At 24.4% G+C, this 12391-nt stretch overlaps 1 protein-coding gene across 1 annotated transcript; it reads left to right on the forward strand.

The window, feature by feature from the left end:
* The first annotated feature begins 210 nt into the window (after nt 1–210).
* On the forward strand, nt 211–3022 carry OCT59_009677 (uncharacterized protein). Its single transcript, XM_066132523.1, has 2 exons — nt 211–606; nt 1050–3022. The coding sequence occupies exon 2, from the start codon at nt 1174–1176 to the stop codon at nt 2527–2529; it is 1356 nt and encodes a 451-aa protein (XP_066000162.1). The 5' UTR covers nt 211–606; nt 1050–1173; the 3' UTR covers nt 2530–3022.
* The last annotated feature ends 9369 nt before the right edge of the window (nt 3023–12391 follow it).

Below are 12391 nucleotides of genomic sequence, written 5' to 3' on the forward strand. Positions count from 1 at the left end.
TTTTTTTTCTAACGAGAAAATCTTTTTTAAATTACAAAATATAAAATATACCCTTTTTTTATTGATTAACCATTAATGGTAGTTGTCTTTTTCGGTCTGCGCCACGTAACATGTAAACATAAATATTATATAAATAAACCTCTGATTTTTTATAGTGGATCTAAAAATTATTTCTTTTCGTCCATAAAAAAAAAATTTTTTTTTTTTTTCCTTAAAAAAATATTTTTTTTAAAAAAATAAAACCTGAATAATATCTTGTGTATTTTGTCAAAAAAAATCTTATATATTAATATTAATCATATATTTCTTTTATAAAGCTCATACCTTTGATAGACACGCTTTAAAAAAACATCCATTTCTTTCTTAAAAAAATTCTCTTAAAAAAATTTCTTTCAATAATAATAAATTTATAAATAATAATAATAATTTTTTTTTTTAGTAAAAAGTAAAATATCAACGATATCAATCGTATCAATAATTTTACTTTGGTTACTTTAGTTACATACATTCAAGTTATATTCATCTTATTCATCCATTTACCCTTTTTTTTTAAAAAAAAAAAATTTTTTCAAATACAATTACAAATAATTTCTTTCTTTCTTTAAGGTATGTATTCGGATTGATTTTTTGTTGTGAATCATATATCAATTATATCATGTAATGTAATGTACACTTTTCTCTTTCTATAACCAATGAAATATTTTTTTTTTTCTTTCTCCCAATTTTTTTTATGTCAATGATTCCATAAGGGATTCTCATGTTAAAACTATAATATTAAATTGATTAACTATTGATTCCCTTAATTCCGTTAATCGACCAATTATTTTTACACGTTTTTATATAATATACATTTACTTTTCTGATATTGATTTTCTTTTTTTGATATGATTGATATATATAATAACCTTTTTTAACTCTTTTTTTTACTGATTGATATGATTGATATAATAACCTTTTTTAATAATCATTTATAAATTTTTAACTTTTTATTACGCTAGTACTAAAAAAAAAAAATTTTTTTTTACTATATATATATGTATATATCACAGCACTTTTTTTTTTCATTACCGGAAATTAAAGGGAAATAACGGGAAAGTCGGAAAATAACGGAAATTACGGAATTTCGAAAATCACGTCTATCCTTTAACTTTCTCTAAAAACACCTTATTAATAATGCCAAACAAATCACAAACAAATAATAATACTCTCATTATACAAAATCGTTCTCAACAATCTTCAAATTTCTCAAATTTTACACAATGGATAAAAGGTACAATACTGAGAAAATCAAAACCTGTTACCACCCCAACCCCTCCTATCATTGATAGATCAAATAAAAAATCAAATTCTACAAGAAAGACTCCATCAAAAAGACCTTTTAACTCTAATAAAAGACGAAGATCACGAAAGCTCAATCGTCGATCAGTACCAGGAGGACCAGAATCAGGATCAAGATCATATTCCAATTTCAATAATTCCAATAATTCCAATAATTCCAATTCCAATTCCAATTCCGATTCCGATTCCGATTCCGATTCATATGAAAATAATAAAGATGAATATTTTATAATTATTAACGATAATGACTTTGATAGTTGTTCGGATAATAATAATGATAATAATAATAATATGATAATACCTAACGTAAATTCTGATACGTGCGAATTATCTACTTCAAATTGTAAAGATCAACAACGTTCAAGATCTTCTTCTTTTGATGATAATGATTACTTGGAAAATACTCGTATAATTAAAGGTTCAGTCGAACATTTCGCTTATATTCGTACTTTAAGAAAATTACGTAGGGATAGACAACGTCCAATGAATCAAGCTGTCTTATTAAATAATATTTTAGAAAATATTTCTATTCCTTCATTATTATCTGATGAAATACGTAAAGAATTAACTCATTTTAAATCAAGAGTTTATGAATTAAATAGATTAAAAAGAAATAGTATCTTTAATATAAATGATACAAATGGTGGATCTCTTTTTAATAATTCAATTTCATCTTTATGTCCTACATCATTGATGAATAAAAGGTTATCAGCAATAATTGCTGAAGTACAACCTGTTTCCCCAATTACAACGAAATATCGACCTTCTTATGCTTCTTCAAAAGTAGTAACAGTATTTGATGAATTTTCAAATCAATTGATCGTGAAAGATTTACCTGTGGCAAGAAGAAAAAGAAGATTAAGTGATTTATCAAATATTCTTGTTCGATCAGGTTCATCATCTTCAACAACTTCAACAAATTCTTCCCAATCTTCTTTGGTAACTTTAACTGATGATGCCGAACAATTAAAATATTCAACTTTAACAAAAGAACCAGAATCTTATATACCAAATCATATTATTATAAGAAAAGATGGTGATGATGATGGTGAAGGTTGTTATGAAGATGATGTACCTTTATTTGTTCTCAAAGAACAATTTAAATATTCTGGGAGAGGTTATGGTTTCATGAAGAATAATTTACTTTCTCTTGAAGGAAATGGACCTCCTTGTGTGACTTTGACCGTGTAATGAATGACTGGCCGTTTTACTTAATGATTTTAAGGTTGAATAAAATGGATACTGTACCATATATATATAATTCTTTTTGAAAAGTTACTTTTATTATACTATTATTTATTATGTTATTATTATTGTACATAGTATACTTTATGTGAACTTGGAAAATTTGTAGATGTAGATTTTTGATATATGGTGAAAATGAACAATTTTGTTATTTTGGATTTTTCACGTAACGAGAAATTTTTTTACAACAATGCCTAAAGTAACGAAATTAGTGACACTTGGGTCACCAAAAAAAACCAAGGGTATCAATTATGAATATATAAATATTTTTTTTAAAAAAAAATCATTAAAAATTAAAACCAAAAAAAAAAAAGAAAAAATAAGATTTTTTTTTGTTATTTATTGTAAATAGTTTTTTGAATTTTTTTTTTCCCTTTTTTTAAAAAATAATAATAATAATAATAAATTTTTATTGAAATTATTTATTATTTCATTAATTAAGAAAATATTTTTTTAACTAAGAAAAAAAAAATGACTCGTTCCAAAATTTTTTTAAAGTTAATTAATGACATGCAAAATAATTTGAGTGCATGCATACCATAAATTCTCGAAAAAAAAAAAAATAGTATATTTATAAATAAATAAATAATTTGATAATTTAATTAACGACTTTAACTTTTTTTAAATTAGTTGGTAATTTAAGGTTTATGTACTACATTAAACACCAATTTGGTCGACGAGAAAAAACGTGCAATTTGAAAAAGAGATTAAAGAGATTTCTGTAACATAGATTTCGTAACATAAAATAGATTTTTGTAACATAGATTATGTAAAATAGATTTTGTAAAATAGATTTATTTGTAAGAGATTTTATAAATAAAAAAGAGATTTGCAAAAAAAAAACTAGAATATTTTTTTAAAAAAATAGAATTATTTATAAAAAGAGAATTGTTAAAAAGATAGAATTGTTATAAAAGAGAATTGTTCGAAAAAAGAAAATTGTTTGACTTTTATGAACATGTGAAAAATTCTCACATCACATCATTTTGAAAGAAGGCAGATTTTTAGGATTTGGGACGTTTATAGTAATAATAGACACGAATTGTTTATTAAAGTTCGCGTATTATTACGTTTTATTTACTGTATTTATTATTATTTTCTTTTTTCTTTTTTTTTTTGATTTTCAGCTTTGTCAGGTTTGTACTTGTAATTAAAATTAAAAATAAGCACGCGAGATAAATCTGGAAAACTAAATATGTTTAGTAGTAATATTAATGATTATTATGTAAATATTTTAACAAAATCTCGCTTTAAAATAATGTGATAATGCGATAAAATGCGATAACTTGTCCCAAATTCGGACTAAATGTAATTATTGATTTTTTTGTTAATATGTCAAAGCGTTTGCATTTTTATTATCCGTTATTATTATTATTATTATTATTATTATTATTATTATTTATTATAATTTTATTATTATTTTTTAATTGTTATTGAAATTGCTATGTTATTATGTTTTATTTTATCATTTTATTTTTTTTTTGTTGTTGTTATTCATCAATATCATCATTATTTATTCTTTTCCATTCTTTTCCAACATGGTTCATTATTTTTGCGCCTGGGGAAATATAGTACCCAGGGGTACTTTACAATATACATTCTAACAAGGAAATTATACTTGCTATACATGGGTGTACCATATGATATAACAATTACAATTAATCGTGAATGTAATAAATAAAAAGGAATAACTACCTAATTTGTCTAAATGGAATTATCTTTTTTATCAGTGATTTTGATTCCAGACCATAAATAGATAAAATTTCAAAAATAAATATTTTTTTTCGCTCAAAATAGAAAGAAAACAAATATAATTTTATACATATTTATTTATATATTTTTTTTTGTTTGATGATATGTTGATTTAAAAAGGCGAAACTGCAACACGACATTTAAATCGGGTACAGATATCACAGATAGTTGAAAAATGTTGTTGAAAATTGTTGTTTACTAGTAAATGTTGTATCAATGTATCAGTAGTGTTGTTGTTTACCGGTAAATGTTGTATCATGTATTGAATGTTGTATCATGTTCTCCAACTTTATTATTCAATTATTGGATACATCCTTTTTTGGAACTATTCCCCATGTTAGCAAAGTTATTTATATAAAAATTCTTTATCTTTTTTTTTTTTTTTATTTTTATTTGCTTATAAGAAGGAATAATATTAAAAACTATTAAAACGAAATTAGAAATTATAAATACAAGTTTTATATATATAAATTTGTATTTTTTTTTCATTTTTTTTCCTTTGTTTGTTTGGGCAAAGTGTTCGTTTTACGACAAGTTTCGTTTACATAATTTCAAATTTTTCGACAAGTTCTAGTTTTGCGTAAAATTCAAGTTTTAGTTTTCGTAACATTCAAAATTTTTCATCGCTTACATAAAAAATTTTTAGATTAAAAAAATTTAATTGCCTGATTTTTTTGAGATTATGTAATAAGAATGATAAATCATTATCACATTATGACATATAATTGAAAAATAAAATTCAGATTTATAGATTTATTTTATTTATTTATTTATTTAATTTGCACGAGAAAATTAAAAAATGAAAAAAAAAATCTAAATTAAGGATTTTTTACCAAAAAAAGGATTAAAAAAAAAAAAATTTTTCTTTATAAAAAATATGTACAGTGAAAGCATAATGCGTGTGAAGTTTCTTTTTAAAAAGAAAAAAATAAAATAAAATTGTATTCACTCGGTTACACGAAACTGATCGATATTGTAAAAAATTTTTTTTTTTTTTTTTTTTGTTGATTATCTCACTAATACTATTAAAAAAAACCAAATTAAGTTTTGAAAGTGACAATTATACTTTACTGTATATTAAAGTACATTATTATTTTTTTTTTTTTAAAGTTGTTACGTTATATGGAATTTTATATATTAAAAGTGCCAAAATTTTTTATTACGAATTACTGGTTCGTCCGTAATCTTCCGAAACGATAAAATAATGTTGAACTTGTACAGTATTGTTTTGGTGATATAAAGGAAGAATTTTCTGGAAAGATGATTATTGACTTTTTTTCTTTATCAATATTTAACCCGTGATTTACAATACTTTAAAATGGCGAAATTTGATCTACGATTGCATTTTCCATACTAAGCTTTCGAACTTTTTTCCTTCAGCTTAAAAATTATAATCATTACGAACTCCGTAAATAAATTAGCAAGAATTAATTGGAACTTGTTGAAAGGGGTATATAATATATAGTACTTTAAAGGCTTAGTCCCTCGGAAATAATTTCATGCCATATAATTATTTTACCTTACGTAACTTCTTTTCTATTTAAATTTTCCTTACGTGGTCGTGAAAATCAAAAATAAGCTTAATGGTATAATCATGCTTCTGTGATATACAGTATCGATATGTTAATATTTAGGACTTTTATTTCTTTACGTGCCAATATATATATACTGCCAATAGAACAAAATGTAGAATAGGTGTCCAAAAAAAAATCTTTTTTTTTTTTTTCAAGGTTCTCAGAATGTGAAACAGTGAAAGGCGTTGTCACATTGTGACAATTTACTAAATACTAATATTCTAATCCTAGACTCTGTTGCCAAACGTAACTCTACTGTCAAACATTAGAGGGGTACATTTTGTGTAGGAGTGAGTGCGTAGAATGCAAATTCTCATATTAATAACTCTATATATATTAAAAATTTCTTTCATTGTTTAAAATTTATAAATAATAATTTCTATATACCTAAAAATAATTATTATTTATTATTTTCCAATTGCAAAGAATAATCATATGGGAATATTAATTATTTAATTCGTAAACTGATTTGGTTACAATCGTGATTATTTTATCCACATGGCATTGTTTTGTTACAGATTTCTGAGATTTCTGCAAATAATTGAAATAATTGGATAATTTATTATCATCTAATAATTGAAAATGTAATAATAAAGTTTATTGCTTGTAATCTCTACAGATTACATACAGGAATACATTAATTAAAAAATTCCAGTGATATTATCAAAAGTTAAATTCAAAATGAATGATACTTTATATATTATAAATGCAATCAAAGTTAAAGATAGCAATTAAAAGTTAAAAATAGCATATATACCTTTTTTTTAATATGGGTGTTTTTCATATATAAGTAACCTTAGACTTATTTATTATTTAATATAAGTAAATATATAAGATGTTACTTTAATGTGTTGAATATATACTTTCTGGAATACAACCTACTATAATATCTTACATTCTTTCAAATTATCATCATATTTTTCTTTAATCTGTAGCTTTTTTCCAGTTTTATTAACAGTTCAGTAAAAATTATATTATCAAGTTTAAATATTCTTTTAGAAATTTTGGCTATAATTAAGAATTTTTTGATAAATATATATATAAAAAAAAAATAATAATAATAAATTTTATTTTAATAAAAACTTTACAAGTAACAGATTATATTTTTATTTTAACTTATTTGGCTAGATCTTAAGCCTTAAATTGCATATTAAATAAACTAATATGTTTGAAATTCCTAAAAAACTGTTTTTATTATGTATTATATATTTTGTCTCATATTATGATGATTTTAACTAGAATTATAACTACTTTGATCAGAATTAAGTTTAAAATAATGGTTGTTTAATTTTTATAATAGTATAATAACTTTTAATATAATAAATTTATTTTATACCAAATTTTTTTAAATATACAAATATTTAACTAATCAAATATATCATTTTATTATATAAATAAAATAACCAATTAAATTTTTTTATAACTATTCCTTAAACTATTTTGCAGCCAAATTTGCCTGCAATTTTATTTTTTAATTAAAGATACTTTTAAATATCTTAAAATATTTTATTACATAAACCAATATTTTTGTAATAAATTTTATAGTATTTTCTAAGTAAAAATTGAAAAAAAAGTTCAATTTGATTAATGATTTTTTTAAAAGTAAATGATCGACAAATTATAACAAATAGCTAGTAACTAAATTTTTCAAATTGAAATATCTTTTTATCCATTAACTCTAGAAATATAAAATTACCACCATTTGATATGTCTTAATAAAAAGAATCTGATTATTCTAATAGAAATAAATTTGTCCTTTTACAAATATTATGTGACAGGATAACTTATAAAACCTAAAAATTTATAAATTAATATAACTTTTATTTATCAATTTTAGAGTTATGATTTTATTACCATTAAATACGCCTTAATAAGAGAAATTCTATAATTACTAGATCTTAAGATATTTTAAAAATTCAAAAATTTTTAAAATCCTTACAGTTTAAGGGATAGCTTAATGAATTATTATTTGTTATATTAAATTAAAAATAAAATATTAAAAAATTATTTTTACTAAAAATAATAATTTTATTGGCAAAAATTTATTTTATATAATATATAAAATTTAAAAGATATTAAATATATTAATAATTTGCAAGATTTAAATAAAAATAATATAATTTTTTAAAACTAATTTTTTTTTTAAAAAAAAAATTATTATTTAGTTAATATTTTTTTAAACTAATCTTAATATTATTTATTGAGTTTTACTAATAAAAATTTATTTTCTAAGTTAAATAATCTGGATTAAATCATCCCCTTTAAATTTATATTTTACATCAATATTTTTTTTTTTAAAAAAAAAAATTATTTGTGTTATTATTTATTTTATATAATGACTAAGTTTTTTTATATTTTTGACAATATCTCTTATTTTTTATTATACAGTCAACTTCCTCTATAGTCACTCCTGTTATAGTCACATTCTACTATATAGTCACACCAGTTGAATGTTCAAAACACTTTATTATTAAAATCTATCCTATATAGTCACAATCTATCTATAATCACTATCACATCTATCCTCAAAAATCTTATATTAAAAAGAACCATTTATAATCACAGTTATATAAAGAATATATTAAATAACTTGGCATCTAATAATCGTACAAAGATGTATCATAGCTTGTTAGAATCGTCTCACTGAGACAAATCGAATGGTGGTAATTTTATCCTTTTCCTTTGCAAGTGTTTACGGCCAGACCACCCATTGCCTCTTATGAGACTAATCTCGGGTCTGTGTCCTATCATCTTCAATGGAGTTTTATCCTTTTCCGATCACTGGCTGACGAGTTATTCAACAAAATGTTAAACATCGGCATTATAATATTTCTTGATTTACGTTTACTGCGCCATTTAACATTTTGCTAGATTTCTCGGTACCTAGTGATTGTAAAAAGACGATTTATAGCTCGTTGGAATCGTCTCATCGAGACGAATCGAATGGTGGTAAGCTCATCTCTCTGTGATCAATATTGACGGAGTTATTACTTAAAAACCATTTAATATTTTTTAATTTCGGAAATTGATCTAGTGATTGGATTTCGATGTATCTTATACCATTAGATTCGTCTCATCAAGACGAATCGAATGGTAGTAAGATCGTCTTTCTAGGATCAATATTGGCAGAGTTATTACACAAAAACCATTAATATTTTTTTAATTTCGGAAATTAATCTAGTGATTGGATTTCGACGTATTTTATACCATTAGAACCGTCTCATCAAGACGAATCGAATGGCGGTAAGATCATCTCTCTACGATTAATATTGACGAAGTTACGATACAATAAAGTTTTAAGTATAATTCTGGCTAAAATTATATTAATTTTTGGCCGGTGAGATCCCCCAATTCCCTCTGTCATCAATTTACAGAGTTGCCACATCGAACGGGCATTCCCATGGTCGAACGAACGAATAAACGAACGAACGAACAAGCAGTCAAACGAACAAACACGTGATCAAAACACAATTATCGAACAACAACATCAGCAAACAATATGCAACAACATTCTTGGTTCACAAAATAAATAGCGTTAGTAATATAAAACGTTGAACGGTATAAAATAAAATTAACTTCTCTGAATTTTCCTCAAATTATATCCACTTTTACCTTTAATTTCAAACTTCGATAGCTCTCGCTACGAATTATCACTTTTCAAAACATATATTTAATTCTTCTTAAATTTTCATTAATTAAAATTAATTAATCAAACATTAATTAAAGTTTAGGGCGAACCTATTACCTTTAATTAATATTAAACTTCATTAATAATTAAAAAATAAAACTTATATTTTATTGAGTTCTGTGGATGCGAACTATGGAATTACCTTGAATTCCGTTCTCTATTTATACAATTTTTATACTACTTTCTATTCTATCTATATACTATCTTTTATATTATCTTTGAACTATCTTTCTAATATACTATCTATATTTTAAATACGCTATCTTTTAATATGCTATCGTTTAATATGCTATCTTTTAATATGCTATGCTATCTTTTTATATATGTTCTTTTTAATATGTTATCTTTTATGTTCCATCTTTATACTATCTTTTTATATTATCTTTTATATTATTTTGTGTTTTTAAATCTTTCTGACATTATTCTATATGTTCTTTCAATTCATTTTATGTGTTTTGCTTATAATCTATCTTTTGTGGCTTATAATTATTCTTTCTAATCGTTCTTATTGTTAAAGATTGCTAAGCCGCAATTGATCGACTCTAATTATCCTATTGGTTCTTTGTTAACTACTTGATGAATATTACATTATGTAGATCATTACTCTTCCTAAATGTTTATCAACATTATAGATATCGCTTAGTTTATATATTACTAAAATATTGAGTTTATAAAAATTATGGGATTCCCATTACTCCTCCTAAATGTTTATCCTTTTCGGCTAATTATTTATCCATCTACGCCAATCCATAATTAATTTGTTCGTTCTTAACATTTGGCAATTACGTTTGGTAGTTGAATTTTATCATCTTTTCATGCTTGATATTTGACCGTTTACATTATCCCCCTCTTCACTATTTGTGACCTCACAAATAATTTTAATAGAATCGAACTCGTGTCTTATCCATAATGGTTTTAATCGAATCGAACTCGGGTCTTATCGAATACCTCTTTTCCTTTAATTACTATTTTTGGTGTAAATCTCCCTCGATCACAAAATTTCTTTAACCATTCTCCATTTTGCGGAGTCTTTAGTATTCTTCCATCCAATTCTTTGAGTTTATATGCCCCATTTCCAAATTCTTCGTGAATTAAATATGGTCCTTTCCATTTGTTCTGTAATTTTCCAGACCATTGTTTTTCTCTTCACGCTTCGTATAATAATACTTTTTCTCCTATTTCAAATTTAGGTTTCCTAATTCCTCTTTTGTCATGTTGTTGTTTTTGTTTTTCTTGAGCTTCTTCCACGTTCTCTTTCATTTTTCTTCTTATTACTGGTAGCTCCTCAATTAGTATTTTTACTCTATCAGCTAATGTTATCTTGTTTTCATCTTTGTCTAATGGTAATTTCGCTCTCCTTCCGTACGTTGCATAAAAAGGTTTAATTCTTGTTGACGATTGCTTCTTTGTTCTGTATGCAAATAATACGGATGGTATATGTTTATCCCAGTTTTCTTCCCCTAATTTGGCTAATCCTTCGCATAAAGTTTTATTGAATCTTTCGACCAAACCATTTGTTTGTGGCCTATATGGTGTACTTAATCTATGATTTATCCCACATCTTTCTACTAATTCTTCCATCATTTTATTGTTAAAGTGAGTCCCTCTATCGCTAATTATTTTCTTTGGACATCCAAGTCTACAAATTATGTCTCTCCAAATAAATTCTACCACTTCTTTTGCTGTAGCTTCTTTTAGCTATGCACTCGGCCATTTTGTAAAATAATCCATTGCTACTACAATATACTTATTTCCCTTTTCTGTCTCTTTTAATGGTCCAACTATATCTATTCCAATCATCTCGAATGGTTCATTTATCTTTATTGGCATTAATTCGTTCTTTCCTCTTGGTTTTCCTCTCATTTGACAATTCCAACACGTTTTTACATATTCTTCTACATCTTCTTTCATATTTTTCCACCAATAATTTTCTTTTATTCTATCTAATGTCGCTTCTACTCCAAAATGTCCTGATAATTCGTTATCATGCATCATGTACATCAATCCTTCGTATTCATAATCCCTGATTACTCTAAATTTGTTTTGTCCTTTTACTCTATATAGAATTCCCTCTTTCAATTCATATTTATTCTCCTTTTCGATATTGTCAATTATTCTCTTGTAATTATCTTCTTCCATAATATCTCTTTAATTGATTTTGCTTCTAAATTCGTTATTTTCGTTATGTGTTCTGTATTTTTAGTTCTGTGTTCTTCTCCATTTCTCCACCTCTTTAAATACTTTTCTCCAACTACTATTGTCATTTTTAACTTTTACTCGACTGTATCTTTTAGTATCTTTGTACACGCCCTGATTTTCTTCAAACATTCTAACCATGTCCAAATATTCATCCTTCTTTAATGTTGGATATGACGATTTTTCCGTTTTCTTTGTTTCTCTTCCAATGTAATTTTTCCAACATACATCACTATCCTTTTCTAAAAATATCACTATTGATTTGTCTATTGTTTCTTTCAGTCTGAATATTTCTTTTTCCATCTCATGATTTCCATGTGGAGTAATTAATCCTCTGTCAAAACTTTTCGTCTTTTGATAATAATATTCACAATATGGTGATTTGTCTAAAATTATTATATCTGTATCTTCGTCATATTCTAGCATTCTTCTGTTTATTTGTTCCACTACTTCTTTTCTGAATTTCCATTCTGTCTCCATCTTTGATTCATAAAATTCATCTTTATCTTTTCTTCTTCTCTTATAAGTGTTGAATCTTACTTTTAATCTTTGCTTTTCCCATTCTTCAATTAAATTTTGTACTATACTTGTCTTTCCT

This window comes from Rhizophagus irregularis, chromosome 18, assembly GCF_026210795.1.
Source record: "Rhizophagus irregularis chromosome 18, complete sequence".
Classification (NCBI taxonomy): Eukaryota; Fungi; Glomeromycota; class Glomeromycetes; order Glomerales; family Glomeraceae; genus Rhizophagus; species Rhizophagus irregularis.